Here is a 21,581-nt window from a genome sequence, read left to right on the forward strand (position 1 = left end):
TATAATCCTATCAATACAGCACAAGAAAAAAAGTTAAAAATCCAAATGGACATTTAGAAAAGTTAAATATCATAGAATTCTGGTGATTGTTGAATGGAAATTTAAAAGAATATGCATATTTCTCAGTTATTGTTCTTTTACAAAAACTGTATACATGTTAAAACATAAAAACCTAATAAATACAAAAAAGCAAAAATATCAAATATATCCAATTAAGATCAATGAACATTTGACAAAATATCAAAATTGAAAAATGGAGATTAAATAATTTAATCCAAAAGTATTTGTGGGTCAAAAGCCAAATCAAGGAAACAACATATAATTACAAAGAAAAAGAAAACAAATAAGACAACATACCAAAAATTTGGGGATACAGAGAAAGAAATATTTAGGAAAAATTTTCTATCTCTTAACACTTTCATTAAGAAAAAAAGAGAAAGATCAATGAAAATAACTAGAAAAATATCAATTTAAAAAAACTCAACCTAAAAGTAGAAATTCTGAAAAAATCAAAGAATAGATAAATCTGTAATAAAAAATCAAGTGATGAAGTGAGCAATATTTTAAATAAATAAAATAAAGAGAGAATCTGATTTTTATGAAAAGAGAAAAATCAGAAATAAAAAAGTAGAAATCATAAAAAAAGGGGAAAAGGGGAAATTTTCCCAAAAAAGCCACGATAATTTAGATGAAATAAATAGCCATTTGTATACACACACACACACACACACACACACACACACACACAGCAGGAAATACAGACTTTAATTTACCCAATCTTACATAAGGAAATTAAACAAGTCATAAAAGAACTCCCAAAGAAAAAAGTCCAAAATTACATGAATTTACAGTGAATTCTATCAAATATACAAGAACAAATAACACCAACTTTACATAAATAAAAAGGAATTCTCAAATTTTTATTTTAACAAATACAATCTTAATATATAAATCACGCATAGATGAAACAGAGGAAAAGAACTATAAATCAAAATAATAATGACTATGGAAATAAACACTGAATAAAATATTGGTAAAAAAAAAGGTTAGATTTATATCAGGAATTCAGAAGCACAAGAGAAGACTAATAAAAAAATTAATAACATTATTATAGTAATAGAAAGAAAGAGAAGAGGCTTTTGACAAAATTCAATATCCTTTTATATTAAAAACACAAAAGAAGAGAAGGAATAAATGGATCCTTCATTAATCTGGAATCTACAACACATAAATCTAAGATCTAACATAATCTTTAAGGAAGAAACTGAGGCCTTTCCAATAAGATCAAATGTAAAGTGGAGAGGTCCCTTTTAATATTATTTGACTTAATTCTCTAGCAACAAGACAAAAAAAAAGAAATTGAAGAAATGGGTATAAATAAAAAGGAAACAAAATTATTGCTTTTTGCATATAGTTTATTTAGAAAATTCAGTTAAAATTAATTGAAACAATAAGTAGCCCGATTATAAATTAAACCCACAAAATAATCAATTTCTGTACATTATCCACAAAACCCAGAAAGAAAAGTTTTTTAAAAATCAATTTCAAATAGCTATAGAATATATAAAATATTTAAATACATAAGTAAATATGTAAAATATATAATTATAGAATATATAAAATATATACCCAAAAATGAATAGGAATTATATGAATACCATTATAAAACCCCAAAATAAAGGCCAACAAATAAATGTCAACTGTTCATGATTTGGACATGCTAATATAATAAAAAGGATGATATTAATTACAAGAAATGACAAATTAAAAGCCATATCAATCAAATGCCAAGAATTATTTTAACAGATCAAGGGGAAAAAATTCTCCTGAGGAGAAAGGTATTAAAAATATTAAAAGGTAAACATTTTAAGGGAAACAATGAAAAAAATTAAAATTATACCAGTTCCTGATATCAAACTATACTACAAAGCAATAATTATGAAAAGTTTGATATTGGTTAAAAACAGGAAAAGCAAATCAGTGTTACAGTTTAATTATACAAAATCCTGAACTAAAACTAAATAGTGCTCCAAAAATTCAAAAACACTAATTACTATGATAAAGATTCAATATTCAACAAAAATTCATTGGGAGGGGAAATATAAAGTAATCTGGCAGAAATTTAATTTAAACCAAGATCTTGTACCATATACCACACAATGAAGTCGAAATAGAAACATGATATAATATAAAGGCTCATATTATAAACAAATTAAAGAATTAGAAAAAGATATAACTTTTACAAGAATCAATAGGGGATGCAACAAGAGAACTGTTCGGTTCTGCAAACATATATTGTATCTAGGATATACTGCAACATATCCAACATATAAATGACTGCTTGCCATCTAGGGGAGGGGGTGGAGGGAGGGAGGGGAAAAAAATCGGAACAGAAACGAGTGTCAATATAAAGTAATTATTAAATAAAAAATTTTAAAAAAAAGAATCAATAGGGGAAAAGTTCAACAAAACAAGTTTAACAATATAGGAGATAAAATGGAAAATTTTGATTTCATAAAATTAAAACGTTTTCACACAAATAAAATCTACTTACATTCACACAGAAACAAATACTCCAAATCAAAAGTAACGAGAGAAAAGCAAATTAAAACAACTCTGAGATTCCACCTCACATATTTTATATTGGCAAAGACAACAAAAAAGGAAATGACAATTATTGGAGAGACTGTGGAAGGACAGCCACACAAATATACTATTGTGAGAGTTGTGAATTAGTCCAGTCATTTAGGAAAGCAATTTGGAACCACATCCATTTGGGATTAAGGAATGCAGAAAAAGTATAGCATCAGATTTTTTTTTAATTGCATGTAACTGAAAACTTAAAAAATACCTTTCAACTGAAAAATAACTAAAAAACTAAATGGAATGGAATATTACTACATCACAAAAACAATGCAAAATGGATGAATTCAATCAACTCAAGGAAGATTTGCATAAATTGATACATAAGGAAATGAGCAAAATCAAGAGGACAAGTTATACAGTGACTACAACATTGTAAATGAAAAGAACTTTTAAATTTTTAAGTATTTTTATCAAAACAATGACCAAACACAGCACCAAAACCTTTGGTGGTGATGTTAATGTGTAGATCCCATATGCTTGCCTATGTATGCTTATTTGTTACATGGGATTATTTTTGGGAGAAAGGGAGAAATGTGGAATAACAGGTAAAAGTGGTAATAATAAAGATGATTTTTTTAAATCTTCAATTAAATGCTTAAAAAATACAAAGTTGAGGCCAAGGGAAAATTCAGAGAGAGAGAGAGAAACAAGCAGGACAATTCTGGAACTAACATACTGAATTTGTTATGCACTTGATAAAAAAAAGAAAAGAAATGAAACTACATGTAACAGATTAGTTTAATATACTATATATGGTTTAATATACAATCTTCTTTTTTTCTCTTTGTCTACAGTAATGTTCATGTTTGATGATACATGACACATTCAAAATATTAAAAAACAATTTTCTTTAAATGAAAAAAAAGTTTTCAAAGTCATATTTATACATGGCTATTCTCAGATTCTGAGACATATTTCTTTGAGAAAGACTAAACATGTAAAATTTCTTCATTTTTTCAGAATGGTCCAAGTACTCAATCAAATAAAAAATATAAGCTCATGAAAAGAAAAACTGTTTTTCATTTTTTTGTCCTTACATTTCTGGCTCCGTTCTAGCCTTATTGATAATATAACTGATTCTATGTTTCCCATAAAATCAAGGCCCATCTTTTCAATGCAATCATTTCCCTGGCATTGTAATATAACAGTAAGAATTGGAATACCACTGCTGCTCAAGAATTAAAGATGACCATCACAGAAAGCAATGGTGAATATGTGTGTATGAGTATATATTATATGTATGTATACATATGTGTGTAGTTATACATATTGCACACACATGTCCATATGCAATTGTATATTCACAAGTATATATTTGCATGAGCATGTGTGTGTATATATATATATATATATATATTTATGACATCAAGCTACACAAAAGGCATTCCAATTTGTTCAATTCACCTCTCTATAGTTCAACCAGGGCCCTCCTTCCATAGTCCCCACATTCCCATGCAGTGCCATAACCACTTTCATGGCTTCCAGCATGTCCATGGACGTTTAATAATAGTACAAAAGTATTTTAAATGACTGTATTTAAAACTGCAAGACTCCATATAGTCCATAGGACTGTATGATTCTTTTCATAAAAATGTTTTTCTATCTTTAACTTTTTGGTAAATTAAAAATATATATATTATTATTTTTCATCTTTATAATACCTTCATTTCTAAAATATATTCTTTTCCCAAGAGATTCTATGATGATAGTAGCATATTCATTTATAACTAACTAAAACAAAAACACAAAGAAATTTAAAATATTGTAGAGGTTTTCAAAATATCTGTCACAATTTTGCTCTCTTGAGGAAATCAAGATTACACAGCATTAGTGCCAGTCTTGAGGGGTAGAAACGTTCAGGAAAGAATGAATCCATGAGCATGCAGTTAATCAGATATTTGAAAGAAAGAATTTCAACAGGTGACTCCTTCATACATCCCATATTTTCAGAAATTGGCTGGGAAGTACATGACTAAATGTAACTTTAAAAAAACACATTGTATTGCTGAAGCAGAATTTTAACTGATTCTCAGCCTGTACAGAATGAAAAAGCTTCTCTAATAAATTCTTGACTCTCTTAAAGATTCTAACTAATCTATCCATTATTCACTTGCTTCCATCCTCTTCTTTTAAATATTCAATAAGATTCCATAATCTTCATGATTCTAAAGAAAAGAAGGTTTAAAATCTTCACATTCAAACCATATCAGTTATGTTTCCTGGCTCTCCATATCAAAAACAGTGATTTTAGTCATTTGCTCATCTCATACTGGACCTGTGATTTCCTAGGAAAAATCCCTCTACCTATATGGAGCGAGACCCACTATTAAAAGTTTAAAAAGTCTTAGAAAGTGTTATTAGTATTAGAAAATTAAAGGCTCAAAAAGACTACTGATTCATCAATCAATCAGGACTTATTAATGGCCAGACATGACAGGGAATACAAAGAATTCTGTCCTCATGGAGCTAGCATTGTAATGGAGGAGATAACAAGGAATAAATAGGTTAATATAAGATAAATTTAGAATAGATGGAAGATAACAGATGGGAAAGAATGCCTCCACAAGTTAGCATTTCAGTTGAGTCTTAAAGGAAGCTAGAGGGCAGAAATGAAGAGGGAAAGAATTTTAGGGAGAAGGGACAGTCAATGTGGGGGCATTTGTCCATTGTTACATAATTACTACTTGTTAAAGACAATATTAAAACTCAAGAGCTCCTGAGTAAAAGTCCAGCACTCTCCACAATCCCCTTAATTGAAATATTTTGATTTATACTATAAAAGGGTACAAATAGGATGAGGAATGAAAATAAAAAGGATAAAGTCCAACAAAATTCATCATAGAAGAACAAAAAAGAATACCACCACCACAGCAAGGATGTTTTCATAGAATGATAAAAGTTTAAGGGGGGGGGGAAGTATGAGAAATCAGGTCAGAAAGAAAAAGAGCTGAAAGAAACTTGATATTAACCCCCTGTAGGTTATAAAAAAATGATAGGATGGATGAAAAAGAACAGCTGAGAGCTGAAAACAGCCTCAACAGATAAGAAAAGATGAGAAATATTGGGATTTAAAAGATGTTCATGCTGCAAAATGAAAAAAGAGAGACAAAAATTGGACTTTCTGAAAGTTGTTAGTACTTCTTATCCCAAGGCGGAAGAGTTAAAATGTAGTTATTTCTCTTGAAATCCATCTTTCTTAACGATGCATATTTTAGATCTTTTATGTAACATAAAGGTGAGGTATCAGCCTACCCAGGTAAGTGGCTACACATTCCCTCCTGGGCTGTCTGTCTCCTTTGATTTCTATAATTAAAACTCTGCCCAGAGGCCCTCATTGTGTCCTAGCAACACTGAAGTAGATCAAAATACCCAGAATTTACTCTGGTGCTTCCCTCTTACCTAAAGCAAATTAATTTATTTACAAAAACATCTGTTAAATTACATGTTTTTTAAAAAAGGAAATGGGGCCAAACCTGTAGCTACTTCAACCAACCACACCCCACAAAACAAGATTCAGCTTGAGAAGATAATACTGACTTAGAGGGAGGAGGTGACTGGATGACTCTTTATAGCTGAAAATTGGGTAATGCTTACCTGAACCAAGTTCCATGATCACTCGAAAAATATGAGTTTATACAGAGTTGAGAGAGTAAGTCTCTTTTTTCTGAATTTTTTAAACCCAATGCCTCTTCTAAAATCAGGAATGAAAAAATAGACACAAAATTGTTTTTTCTCTTTAATTTAGGAATTTTTTTTATATATAACATACAGCATTGGAAGCTCCTCAAAGCTTTGACAATATGAATTCATCAAGCTCTCATTTGGAAAGTATAAGTCTGTATCAATAAATGGACACTGAATTGTGCCAATTACATTGAATTAAACAATTCAATGAGCATGTATTAAACATCTACTATGTGCCAGGCAACTCTACCAGGCTTTAGAAAAACAAAGAATGAAAATGCCTTTAATGGAGGGAAAGGACCCATGTGTGCAAAAATGTTTGTCAGCCCTTTTTGTAGTAGCAAGAAAATGGAAACTGAGTGGATGCCCATCAATTGGCAAATGGCTGAATAAGTTAAGGTTTATGACTGTTATGGAATATTATTGTTCTATAAGAAATGATCAGCAGGATGATTTCAGAGAGGCCTGGAGAGACTTACATGAACTGATACTAAGAGAAATGAACAAAACCAAGAGAACATTATATTTAGCAACAAAGAAGATTATGTGATGATCAATTCTGATGTTTGTGACTCTTTTCAATAATGAGATGATTCAGGCCAGTTCCAATGATCATGTGATGAAGAGAGCCATCCATACCCAGAGAGAGAATTGTGGGAACTGAGTGTGGATCACAGCACAGCATTTTCACTATTTTTGTGGTTGTTTCCTTGTTTTTTTTTTTCTTATTTTTCTTTTTGATCTGTTTTTCTTGTGCAGCATGATAAATGTGGAAATATGTATAGAAGAATTGCATGTTTTTAACATATATTGGATTATTTGCGGTCTAGAGGAGGGGGAAGAGAGGGAGAAAAAATCGGAACACAAGGTTTTGCTAGGGTGAATGTTAAAACTATCTTTGCATATATTTTGAAAATAAAAATCTATTATTAAAAAAAAAAGAACTGAAGTCTGGTAGACCTGAATTTAAATTAGAACAATATCTGTTTCACTTTCCTCATCTGTAAAATGGGGATAAAAATAGTATCTATTTTACCTATTAGGTGTGTAAGAAGATCAAATAAAATAATAGTTGTAAAGTGCTTAACAAACCTTGGAGTACTTCACAAGTGGAAAGGCTTTAATAACTATTAAAGTTTTAAACTGCACTTTTGAACCCTAGATACAGGATTTTGACCAATCCAATCTCTTTGACTATCTTCATAATCAACCCTGAATACTGCAGCCAAACTCTTAAGTACTAATCCACATTTCTCATTAGAATGGCCAAAATAATTGGATAAGCTTATTTGCAAACCAGTTGTTTAAGTCAAGGAGACTCAATCACTCTCTCTATTCATATGAATTTTCTACAATGGAAAGTGGAGGGATCTGGCAATTCTTTAATTAAAGAACAAATATTCAATAAATCTTGAGAGAATCCTTCAAAACTATTGGCATCTCTTAATTTGTACATGGACATTTCCAAAGAAATTTTTCCAATTTGGAAAAAAAAATACAGTGAAAGTTTAAAAATACATATCATATATAGCAGAGATATCAGAAATATAGACAAATTGAATGACTTGCCTCAGGTCATAAGATATCTCATCAGAAACAAATCCAGATGTTTTGACTTTGAGCCTGTCATGCTTTTCACATGACAAGGAGACAAAGAGATCTAGCCTTCCAACCTTAGAATGGAACATTTTGTTCCATGGATCTCTTTAGCAGTGTACTAAAAACTAGTGATTCCTCAGAATATTTTAAATATATAAAATAAAATACATAATGTTGCAAAAAATGAACAAATTACACTGAAATATTTGTCAAAATATTTTTTTAATTCATTTCTCCCAGGTTAAGAACTCCTGCTTAGAGGCATTCAGACTTCTCCAGTAATAAGACTGATTTAGGTGAATAAGTTATTTTAAATGTTATGAATACCTGAATCAACTACAAAGGACATATAAAGAAAGACATTGCATCCAGAGAAAGAACTGATTTTTAAAAAGGATGTATAGAATGATTTTACATATTATATACATAAGAGGAAAAAAATTATATAATAACTTTATTATATATTTAAAGGGAAGAGGAAGTTGTACAAAACAGATTTGGAGTTTCATCTACAGTCATCTTTTAAAAATTATACATTTTATTCCATACATTAAAAACAAACAAAAAAGAATAAACAAATAAATGACACTGATTCCAAAGGATATGAAAAATAAAAACGTTAAGGCAAAGGGAAAAGCCAAGAACTTCCTTCCAGAGACATCTCAATTTGTCAATGTCAAAAGACAAAATTTAAGAATTAAATTGGGATAAGCTACAGATCTTAAGCAGGTAAGTGTAGAACTATTGCCTGCTCCAACTGGAAGAACACTCTATCATCCCTGGCACAGGCTCCTCAGAGTCTATGTTCAATAACCAATCAATCAAAAACCATTTTTGAGCATTTACCAGTTGGGTGGCACTGTACTAAGCCCTGAAAATACAAAGAAAGTAAAAAACGGTTCCTTCTTCAAGGAAAGGGAGTACAAAGACAAAGCAGGAGAGATTGTGAGGGCCTATAAGAAAGCCCAAGTAACCAGATCTTATAAAGAATGGAAGAGGATAAATTTTATTTTGGCTTATTGTTAAATATAAAAATCAACTATAGTCAGACTCTATAGTCACAAAAATTGGAAAGAAAATTAAAATTAACAGTAAAGCAATAATCATCTAAAATTTCAAAGTTCAGTTATGGAGATGAGGCAAAATAATGAAACAAATGGTGTCAATCACTCTTCCAGGCATATTCATATATTCTAAGAGGGGAAATATTCTTGGTATGGAGAACAGCTTGTGCAAAAGTATGGAGATGGTAGATGTCACATGTAAGAAATAGCAAGATGGTCAATCTGGTTAAAATGAAGGTTGGGGGAAAGTTGGCAACGGCTTCGCGTGACAAAGAGAAGAATTTGCATCTTGTCACAAAGGCAAGGGGCAGAGGTGAATTACAGTCAGGATATTGCTGTGGCAGTGATGAAGGAGAATATTATAAGTCCTCCCTTCAAAGTACCATATATTGCTTCTATTCAGAGACTCCCTGTTTATTATTCTGAAAGGAAAAATATTCTAACCATTCCATAGTGAAAGAGTAGGAAAAAAAAGAGAGAGATTTCCCTATAAGTATTTCCTGCCTTTTCTTTGGTGGCTACCAAGATCAAAGGGGCAAAAAAATCCCAATGACACAACATTTTTTAGGTTCTGTATATAGGAAAGGACATGTCTGTGTGAATATGGGGTAAGAGAGAAAAAAAGTTATGTTCCCTCAAAGAATTGCTGATTTTCTAGGTATCATTCAACAGTTTAAAACAGTAAGTGAGGTTTATACAAGGTTTCTAGAGATATTGAATGAATGACACGAGTTTCATCAGCTGTCACACTCTATATTCAAGGAAAATTAAAGACAACAGAGTTTTGAGAACTAAGCAGGTAAAGGAAGAATAGTTGAGTTCCCTGAAGGGTCTTAGGCAACTCAATTACTTGATTTCCTCAGCATTCACAACACCTATAAATGGATCATCATAATTTACTCAATTACCTATGGGGAGGTCAGCAGGAAGGCAGCAAGAATTTTTAATAAGTCCCTCTTAGGTAACCAAGGATCATGGTAAATAATGTTTTGTCTAGCCAAGAATCACAGGGTGATAAGGGAAAACAAGAAGTCAACATCTTTCTATGAAACTTCCTTATCTTTTAGCCTAAAGATAAGAAGATTCCCAAAATATCCCTTTATTTATTTCAGTAAAATATCACTATGTACCTAATTAAAGTCCTAATACTATAGTATATGCATGATTAAGATCATAGGAGCATAGATTTAGTGATAGAAGGGAACTTAGAAGCCATCTAATTTAATAACCTCTTCATGTTGTAGACAGAGACACTGAGGTCCAAAGAGGTAGAGGTGGTGTAAGGCAAAAAGATACAGGTAGCAAATGAAAAACCTACGATTGGAATCCAGTACCTCTAATTCCAAATTCTGCCCTCTTTTCTACTCATATTTAGCCACTCCATAAGTTAGAAGGTCAAGCAATTATTAAGCACTTATTATGCATCATAGGTAAGATGGAAAAATATCATCTATATATAAATATGTATATACATATAAACACATATGTATATGTATGGATATGTTATGAAGGGTATGACAGGAGCATCACATATACTTATGTATAGGAGACATGTATCTATGTGCACATATGCTTATATGTACATGTGTATATGTATGTGTGTTCATATATTTGTTTGGTTTTTTATTTGCTAATTTATCATCCTTTTCTTCTTCAAAGTGAATTATACCAGCATTATTGATTTAAGCTCTTTGACATTATTTTCAAACATTTGGGTCTTTTATTCTCTCTGAATCAATTTCAAATTCCAGACAAACTCTTTAATCTAAGAGCTATTAATAAGAAGTAGATTATTTTTTTATTCCTATGGACTATATTATATTCACAAGAAAAAATAGAATTCGTTTGGCCATAAAGGGAAACTTTTCTATCAAAGGTTTTCAACCTGTTTTCTGCCAGGGTTTCAACCCAGCACCTCTAAGATTCCATTACAAGGCAAGTTTGTACTTGAGAATCAGGTATAATTTCTATTAGATCTGCTCTGTCACCTAAGGGTAACACAAAAGTTCCACAGACACAGAATGCTGTTTCTTGTGAATGCTGTTGGATTTTTTTTTAGCTGTCAGTATATTTCAGAGTAGTAACAATAAAATTTTTAAAAATATATCTTTTCTGAAATAAAAGCCTTTTTTAGGAAGGAAGGACACAATTATTTATTTAGCCCCTAGTATGTACTAGGAACTGTGCTAAACCTTGAGTATCTCATTTGATCCCTGTAACAGCCCTGGAATTATTGCATTTTATAGTTGAGAAAACTGAGGCAGCCAGCTACTCACATAGCTGATAAATGTGGAAGAATTTGATTTCAGAACCAACATTCCATTTACTGTGCCATTTACCTACCTTTTAAAACAAGATTTAGATTTAAATTTTAATACATTAAAAACAAACTGAAAAGCAATATAGCAATAACTTCACTGATCTAACTCAAATGTGATATTTGTGTGAAGGGATTAATGTGTGTGTGTGTGTGTGTGTGTGTGTGTGTGTGTGTGTGTGTGTATGTGTTGCCAGAAACAGAATATCTGCTCTGTGAAGTCAACAGTACCATAATCTGTTACTATAATGATGTTAGCCAGAACAGTTAAACTAGGGCAATCCTGATGAAAAAGACTAAAGCCTGGTAGAAACTCTGAAATGCATATGCAAGAGTTAAGACAAGCATTAAAAATGTTTGAGCAATCAATGAAGTATTAACATTCTAATAGGAAGAAAAGAAACAAGTATCCCATTCCACCCAAAAGTCTTGAAGGTCATAGAAATAAATAAAACACCCCCCCAAAAAATATAAAAATAGTTTTATTTAGTTGCAATTATTTTTTTTTAATAAGAAGCATAAGAAAATTAAATAAGAAAATAAGAAAAGAACAGACTAAAGAAGAAAGGGAAAGAAAAGTAGAAATGAAAGCTACTATTAAATACAATAGGGGTTTACAAATAGAAGCTTACAAAAAAAAAGTGTGCATCACTTATTCCATTCATCTAAACTTGCCAAAGGGAAGCTAAAAACACATATTGCTAGCACTTAGCACACTCTGTTACCACTCTCCATTGTGAAGAGAATAGGAAGAGGAAGATAAGAAAGGAAGAATAGGAAAAGGATACAGGGAAATGCACAATTAATGATCACAAATTTAAATATAAAGGGGATGATCTTACCCATAAAAGTAAGATGACAGAGGACAATTCAAAAAAATATATTTACAACAAACACATTTGAAAAATAAAGATTCCCATAGCTAAAATAATGGGCTTGAGCAAAATCTTATGTCACAGCTAAGCTCATTAAATTAAACGTAGCAATCTGCATCTCAGATGGGAAGCCTCTAAAATAAACTTGATTGAAAGGGATAAACAAGGAATCTATATTATGCTTAAAGGTACTATAGACAATGGATTAATATCAATACTTAATATTTTCACCAAATGACACAATACCTAAATATCTAAGGAAAAGTTAAATGAATTAGAAGAAAAATAGGCAGTAAAATGATAATAGTTGGTCACCTCAATGTATCCTTCTTATGCACTGGCAAATTTAATTTTTAAAAAATAAAAGTTAAACACCTGAAAAGAAATTTAGAGAAGCTAATAATAACTCTCTGGCAATTACTGAATAGAAAAAAGATAAGAATATGTGTCTGTGTGTGTATTCTCAGCATTACATAGCATTCATATCGAAACATAAAAACTTCATATATAAATTTAGAAAACTTGACATATCAAACATACCTTTTAATAACTATGATGGAATAGGAATTATATTAAATAAAGAGGTATTGAGGAAATTTTTTAATGAATTAGGAACTATATAAAATAATCCTGAAGATATGGGATGGGAACAAAAAAGAAATCAAAGAACAAAAAGCGATAATTATAACAATGAGACAACATACTAAAATACTTGGGATGTGGCCAAATTCAGTATGTAGTGGAAATTTTCTGTCTCTAATCCTTTTCAACAATAAGAGAAAGACAAAAATAAGGTGATTCAGGCCAATTCCAACAGATTTGTGGTGGAGACAGCCATCTGCATGTAGAAAGAAGACTATTGGAACTGAATTTGTTTGAACTGTTTGCTTGCTTGTTTTCCTTTCTCATTTTTCCCCTTTTGATCTGATTTTTCTTGTGCAACATGATAAATGTGAAAATATGTTTTTAAAAATTGTACATGTTTAATCTATATTGGTTTATTTGCTGCCTAGGGGAGAAGAGAGATAAGGAGGGGAGGGAGAAAAAGTGGAACATAAGGTCTTTTTGCAGGTTGCAAATTATATTTGCATATATTTTGAAAAAAAATCTTATTATAAAAAGCAATAAGAGAAAGAAAGAACACATAAATGAACTGAGCACACAATTTTTTAAAATCTAGAAAATAAATTTAAAATTCCAATTAAACACCAAAATAGAGAATAATCAAACTCAAACTTCTTGAAGGACAAAAACTCAATACTCAGTGTTTTCATTTGCTCTCCTCTCATTTCCTAATGCTTTACAAATATCATTATTCTAACCTTATTAGTCAACTGATACTATTCTAAATTTACCATTGAGCTTCTACCTGCAAAATCTGATGGTCTTCTAAAAATATCTACTCCATTCAACAATGCTGATCACTTTCTCTTCAGAAATTCTCTCTCCTAGGGGAAGCTAGGTGGTGCAGTGGATAGAGCACTATCCCTGAAGTCAGAAGGACCTGAGTTCAAATTTGACCACAGACATTTGCTAGTTAGCTGTGTGACCCCTGGGCAAGTCACTTAACCCCAAATGCCTCAGGGAAAAAAATACTCTCTTCTCTCTAGGTTTTGTATCCCTCAACCAGTCTGACCATTCTTCCATCTTCTTTGCTAGTTCATAATTCATATCCCATTGTGTAATGTTCTAAGGCTCTATCCTGGGCCATCTTCTGTCTCTTCTACATGTCCTCTCTTGGTGATATCATTTTACATGCATCCTAGCTCCAGTCCTTCCTGAATTCCAGATCTGAATGACCAGCTTCTTGTTAGCCATTCGTTATCCTGAAGACCATTAAAACTTAGCATGTCCAAAATTGAATGTATTATTTTTCAAAAAAAAAAATTCTTGTCTCTACCTCTTCCCTATTTCTATCAAGGACAACACCATTCTTTCAGGTGCTTTAGGGTCATGACCTTCATATTATCCTAAATTCCTTATTCTCTTTCAACCATATATCCAGTTTCCAGACATTACCATTTTTAACTCTACATCTCTTGCATCTGTCCCATTCATGCAATTCATGTAGCTACTACCTTATTTCAGACTTTCCTCACCTCCTTCTTAGATTATTGAAATGGCTTCCCTAAGTGGTTCTCCAGGCTAAATGTCTCTCTGTCTATAATCTATCCTCAGCAAGAATGCCAATAATTTTCCTTAAATACAGGTCTCTCCATGTTTTTTCCCCTATTTCAGTGTGTCCCTATTGCCTCCACTATGAAATGTAAAATCTTTCATTTGGTTTTTAAAGCCTTTCACAATCTGATTCCAACCTAATTTAGCCTCCAAATATATTACTCCCTTTCTTATACATTAATGATCCAGCTAAAACATACATCACTTTCTCTTCCTCATTTATGGTATTCTATTTCCCTTCTCCAGGCCACCGTACCAGCTGTCTCTAGATTTGGAAATCTCTTTCTGTTTCTCTCTATCAACTGTATCCTTCTCTGTCTCTGTCTCTCTCCACTCCCCATCTCCCTTCTCTCCCTCTCGATCTCTCTGTCTCTCTTTCTTTGTGTATCTCTGTCTGTCTCTCTCTTTTCTGTCTTTCTTTTTAATCTCTCTCTGAGTCTCTTTCTCTCTCTCCCCTGCCTCCCTCTTTCCTTTTCTCCTTCCTTCTCTCTCTCTCCCTAACTCTCTCTGTCTTGCTCTTTTTCTCTCTCTCTTTCCTCCCTCTCCCTCTTTCCTTCCTTCTCTCCTTCTCCTTCTTCCTCTCCTTCTCTCTCTCCCCCTGAATCTTCCCTCTATGTCTCTCCCTCCTTCCTTCTATTTCTCTCTTCCTCCCCCTTAGCTGTTGCCTTACAGAACCTTATGATCTTTCAAGATTCACCTTAAGTACCACTTTCCACACAAAGCTTTCTTAATCCCTCAAATGCTAGTGCATTCTCCCCCACATATATTTATTATTTTGTATGGTTATTATATGCACACTTATATAAGTACATCTTGTTTCCCCATCAGGATCATTTTTTGTCTTTGTAGCCCATCATTTAAAACAGTGGTTGGCCATTTTAAGATGTTAAAAAAAAAGCCTGTTGATTGATTTGGAAGATATAAACAAAATCATTTTCTAGAGTGGCTTGTGAATTAAATGAAGATGAAAGAATAGAATACTTCTCTTCTGCGGTACTGGCCCTTCCAGTATGTCCCAGAAAGATAGTTCAAATGGTCTTCCCTTTTTCAAGCTAGAAGCCAGCCAATAACTATTAGACAAATTTCTACAGATAATCTTACCAACTGACAATAAAAGTTGCCTCAAACACAGCTTGATTTTGACATGAGTCCACATTTTGCTTAAAAGTACTAATTTGTGTTTCTAAAAGGCAATTAGAAGACACAGCAACTGAGTTTACAGAATAAACTATATGATTTATTCCAGCTGCTAACTCTATTGCTTTCTGGGAAAAAATATCTACATAATATTTGACTAACCATGTTTAAGAAACTGAATAAAGCTATTCCTGTTCTTGGTGACTTTAATGAAAAAAGGTCAGGGGCAAAGAATTTTAAGTAGTCTTTTTGGCCTGCAGTGGAAAGTGGAAAGGGGCTGCTGTTTCATTTTCATTTTTCACTCCATTACTTTTCTGTGCTTTCTCCTTTTATCTTAGTTCCCACTCACTTAACTACCCAATTTTCTAAGACAATAACAATTGACATAATGCATTCTGAGAGATTTCAACAAAACAGCCTAATAATATACAAAGAACAAACATTAATATCTCCCTTTTACAGATAAGAAACTAAGACTCAAGTATTAAGTGGTTTTTCTCATAGTTTCAAAACCAGTATGTGTCAGAATTGGAACTCAAACTAAAACCTCCAAAATCTATTCTCTTTTCACTATACCACATTGCCTCCACCACAGACCTAACCAGAATCTGGGAGCATTCCAGAACATTTTAGTAGAATCCCAGCAAACTTGAGCCTACTAGTGTACCTGTTCAGAACCCCTGCCTCCACATGTTCTTAGATTGCTTACCTTCACAGAATCCAGTGTTTTCCAAGTAAAAATGGTCTTTGCACCGGGACACACATGTGCCAGAAAGGATTTCCTCAAATGTCTTTTCAGCTTGCACCCCTTCCTCTGGCTTCCTGCATTGGGTGCAATTGGAAGGCTCTGGACCAACACAATTCAGGCATGAAGGATGACAAGCTGCAACCAAGAATAACAATACTGTATAAAAAGTAATACATAGGTTATTTTTTCTTAGCAAAGGAGAAAACCCATCATGAACCAAAGTAACTAGAAAAGTCCACTGGATGAATCCACTTACTAATGCAATCTCTCCCAAAAGTTTCTTTATTAACAGTCTCTGGTGATATCCAAATTGCCACTAATTCTAATGAGATTTTTTTTTCAGTGAGCAAAAATACCTGATATCCAAAGCTCATTTTAAAGTCTTTTTTGCCCAAACAAGAGCCTGGTATTAAAAATTCCACTTGCTAATTGACCACTTATTCCTTCAAGGAAAACAGAATGGAAACTAATAATTAATTGAGATGCTTTGTTGGGCAAATGAGGAAAAACCAAACAAAAACAGTTTTAACCCTGGTAAAATAGAATTTGGAACTCAAAAAATTTTTTTAAAATTTTAAAAATTGTTTTAATGTGTAATTTGGGGAGAAAATAAAATATATTGGTTTTTAAAGAAAATATTATTCTTCTATACATGGGCAGAAAAATCATGACATACTGTGTCGGCCTGCAAATGGTCTATGTTGTCCATGGACAAAACTAAAAACCACCTGATTTACAGTCAAAAATACACAGTAGTTATTTGTGTTGTCAACCAGGTAACTCAAGCTTGGAAAAGATGAATTTACTTAATTACAGTCACACTATTTTTTGTTTTTTTTTTTACTTACACTTTTAGTTACACTGAAAAATAATAATAAAAGTTACAGCCATCACAGCTAACAAATTAAGTGCCATGGTTTACAAAGTATTTTACATAGGTTCTTTCTTTCAGTTCTTTCAACAACCTCACTCTAATTCTCATTTACAGATAAGGAAACTGAGCCTGAGAGAAAGAGGACATGCAGAGGGTCATATGATTTGAAAATACCTGCAGCAAATTCAGTTCTCCCTGACTGCAAATTCAGGGATCACATATCCATCAAATTGTAAAAGAAAACCCCCAGAAGAAAAATAATGACATTTTGTAGGAGTTTATAAGTCAAGGTAAGAATTATCCCGATACCTTTGCAGATGCCACGATCAGGGTAAAAACTCTGTCCACAGTCAGAGAGACATTGATTTTGGTGCAACACCCAAGAATGGGAGCAGGAGGTACAGTGGGCAGCTGAGGGGCCTTTGCAGCTGGCACAGGAAACATGACAACCTAAAGAAAGCAACATAAGGGAAATTAATATAATGGGATGTGAGTTAGCTATGAACAAGTAAAGATGGCTAGCTGCTTTGGCCCCTGTTCATGAGACACAGAATAGACAAAGATTCACCATTCCCTTAGCATTCACAGAATATCTCCCCTAAATGCACCTCTCTGTGGATACAAAATCTGACTCCCCTTCATCAATGGTATACTTCAGCTGAACCTCTGAATCCACAAGCACTTTAGTGCCATGTATTGCTATAGATGCTTAGAATGCAAAGACAAAAAGTAATCAGTTCCTGTCTTCAAGGATCTTAATCACATTGCAGGAAGAAGCAAGCACACATAATATAAATACAAATACATAGGAGGGAAGGCACTAGCATTTGGGGAAATCAGAAGAGGTCTCAACACATAAGAGGTAAAAGCTTGAGCTAAGCTTTGAAGGAAACAGCATTTTAAGAGAATGGAGTACAAAAAGATCTTTAATTTTTTTTCAAGTAGCAAAAATGTATTTTCTCTCCCTCCTGCCTTCTTCTACATCATGATAATAGAAAAAAAGAAAATTCTTGTAACAATTATGTATGATCAAGCAAAACACATTTCCACATAAACCATATGTCTTATTAGAATGCAAGGAGACTATCAGAAGATGACAAGTATTCATGAATTTTGGAAGGGCATAGGACCAATACTGAGTAATTTAATACCATTTTCTTTTAAGAATTACATTCCCTAAATATACAGATGAGTCCCAACTTTGAAATGGATTATGTTGTAAAAGTCAGTTTGCAAGTTGGATGTTGGTAACTAGGAAAACATTTTCTAACTGAAATAAAGTTATACACATTAGTGACTTTCCTAGGCCTACTTACAAGAACCTGTTAGCCCTATAATCTACCTGAAGATGGTTCAAATGAATACAGCACTGGCTCTAGAGTCAAAAAGCCCATCTTTGTGCATTCAAATTTGATCTTCAACATTTACTAATGTGTGTGTCCCTGAATAAGTTACTTAAGCCTGTCTCAGTTTCCTCATCTATAAAATGATCTAGAAAAGGAAATGGCAAAGAACTCCAGTATTTTTGCCAAGAAAACCCCAAATGAGGTTACAAAAAGTTAAACATCACTAAAATGATGTGGAGGATCTCCATGTATAAGCAGAGACAAGAGGGAGAATGATTGAGGTTAGTATCAGATATCAAAGATAAAAGGAGGCGGGAAGAAGCATTTAAGTAGATATAGAAGAAGTTTTTCCTTCCTTTCCCCTTTTGATATAGCCAATCAATTGCATTTAAAAGGTGTTTCCTTCTCTCTGCCCTCTTGTCACTATCACCCATTTTACCACAGTTATCCTGCTCCCAACACACATTGGAATTATGTGAGAAACTGGCATAAGGGTAGAAAGGTGGGTCAGAAAATGAGAAGAAAGGAAGGGAGAGAAATCTATAAGTAGAAGAAGGGGAAATTAATTTCTAAGGAATCTGGTCAGAGTAGTCATTAATTTGCAAAAGTGTCTTAAGAGAGGCTTCATAAATTAGACCTGTTCTGAGCTTTTGGAAAATATTTGGGTCATGCACAGAATCAACCTTTTAATTTTGAATCTTAAATAAACTTTGCTACTACTACACCTATATTCCTATGTAGGGTTTACAAATCTTATTTCTAAATGGTACATAAAAGTAGACATAAAATTTCTCAGTTCATAATGATTGAAGTTTATCATTTTAGTAACTACAGGTCATTTATATATAGCTAAAATATATCATTGTGTGTATTATATATAGTTACATATTCATGTGTCATACATTATATACATAACATATATGTAATATATAACATATACAAATATATTAACATAATACATATCATGTATATTATTATATATAACATATATTATCAATGAGATGGGGAGAAAGAAAAATTGTGATACATTTTTCAAAAATTTTTAAATATTTGCTTTGGATTTTAATTTACTCTACATACACCAGAAATAAAGTTTAAGTTTAAATTGTATAAGGACTTTAGGGAAAATATAACTTTAGTTTTTGGTGAAACAATTTATCACTTGAGAGGATATATATACTTAGAATTATTTTAAATCACTTGAACTCTCCTCACATACACACTTAGCCATATTCAGATTTTACAGACAAAATTCCAAAGTAAAGGGGAACAAAATCCCCTTTCATCTAAAATATTCCATTTACTCCAGGGATCCTGAAGATCATTCATTCATAGAAGGTCATTAGCACAGAACACCTTAAAGAGTCCTCATTAATGCTTTCTCACAACGATGTTAATGAGAATGACAAGAATGAATCAACAAGGCTTACCTGAACATCTGCCAGTGCCATCAGGATAGTGCCCAGGAGGGCATTCTGGAATGCATTTGCCTTCATGCCATACGGTATTCTTAGCACATATCAGACAGCGAGGACTCTCTGGACCGCAGCTCTCACAGGATGGGTCACAAGCTAAAGAGGGAGAAAAATCCATAAAGGAAACTCAACAGCAGAGCAGATTCTTTATAATTGCAACAGTCCCTCTCAATATAACAAACTCATTCTCTCCTGGGCAGCTGGGCCAGATTCTACTTATTGAATCCCAGCCTTTCAGGAATTTTGCTGATTCAACTATCAGGATTGAAGGAGAAACAAACAGTTACTAATTCAAGAATAACTAGTAATAATACCAATATTGCTAATCTAGTAAATATTTATTTGTGTGCCATTATGCTAAATACTGGAGATACCATTTTAAAAAAAAAAATAGTTCCTTCCCTCAAAAAACTTACAATTTAATTGGGGGGAAGGGAAGAGACAACACATAAAAAGAAACAGAGGGAGATGGAACACTAGGACATATACAGCACAGGTGGGGTGAGTAGTAAATGGGGAAACCAGGTAGAATTGCAGAAAAAATTGGAATGAGCCAAGAGTCAGGTCTTGTACTCTATAAAGGAAGGCTTTGGGAAGAATTTGGTATTCTACCCTCCTATCTGCCAATCAGCAGGGAGATAAGACTGAGGGATGTGGAGACCAACAAGACTTGAATTGGAAGTGGTGAGTTTAAAAGTGAGCTTATCCTGGAAGTGCCATCTTGTTCCCTGAAGTTGAAAATAGGATGGCAGATGTAAAAGTGGAGCATTTATGTAGTACTTTAAGTTCTGTAAAGCACATTACAAATATTCTTATTTGATCCTCACAATAACCCTGGAAGGTGGATACTTCTATTATCTTCATTTTATAGATAAAGGAAATCAAGACAGGCAGAGACTTTGTGATCTGCCCAAGCTTACATAGCAAGTAAGAATATGAAGCCAGATTTCAATTCAGGTTTTCCAGAATGCCCATCTAGGGCTCTATTTACACTAGAGATACTCCTAAATTAATATGATACCCTGGCTCTGTTGGAAGCAAAGTAAGGTTTCTCCCTCCAAATTCAATCCATTTTACTTAAACTATGTTCACATTGATGAATTTCACAAAGGATTCCGCATCTCAAAAACTACTTCCATTGACTCTTAGAAAACCACCCTTTCCACAAAAAGATCATTTGTTCATTCATTCCAGAAATGTTTACTTGAGCCCCTATACTGAGTAGTAGAAAGGAAGCATAATTCTAATAGGCAAAGGCCTTAATTTGTAGTCCATGGACCTGGATGAAGTTTTGCCATCACTAACCAGCTATATTAAACAGGCAAGTGACTTCTCTGAAATTCAGTTTCCTCATCTGTAAGTTGGAAAAAATATCTACCATATAGTAGGAGCAATGTGTGGATGTTACAAAGAGGCAAATTTAGACTTAAAGTAGGAAAAATTCTAATTGTTAAAACTCTCCAAAAATAAGCTGCTTTGGGGTGAAGAGGATTCTATCTCACTCAAAGGCTTAAAGTTGGAGTACAGGGTTTCAAGTTAGAGAGAAATTTTTGTTTTGATAATGGTCAGATATGGCCTTCTAAGGCCTCTTCAAGCCCTTAAATTCTATGTTTTTAATGCCATTCTCTCAACAGGCTA

General features: G+C 32.8%; 1 protein-coding gene across 1 annotated transcript in view; it reads right to left on the bottom strand.

Annotated features, from left to right (window-relative positions):
- FRAS1 (Fraser extracellular matrix complex subunit 1) overlaps nucleotides 1–21,581 on the bottom strand; it is a 360,951-nt gene that overhangs the window by 255,092 nt on the left and 84,278 nt on the right. The window contains exons 14-16 of the mRNA XM_051966720.1: nucleotides 19,899–20,039; nucleotides 17,432–17,572; nucleotides 16,210–16,383 (exon numbers count right to left, since the gene is read on the bottom strand). Of these exons, the coding sequence (XP_051822680.1) occupies nucleotides 16,210–16,383; nucleotides 17,432–17,572; nucleotides 19,899–20,039 (456 nt within the window). The remainder of the gene's footprint in view (nucleotides 1–16,209; nucleotides 16,384–17,431; nucleotides 17,573–19,898; nucleotides 20,040–21,581) is intronic.

Source organism: Antechinus flavipes, chromosome 6 (genome assembly GCF_016432865.1).
Source record: "Antechinus flavipes isolate AdamAnt ecotype Samford, QLD, Australia chromosome 6, AdamAnt_v2, whole genome shotgun sequence".
Classification (NCBI taxonomy): Eukaryota; Metazoa; Chordata; class Mammalia; order Dasyuromorphia; family Dasyuridae; genus Antechinus; species Antechinus flavipes.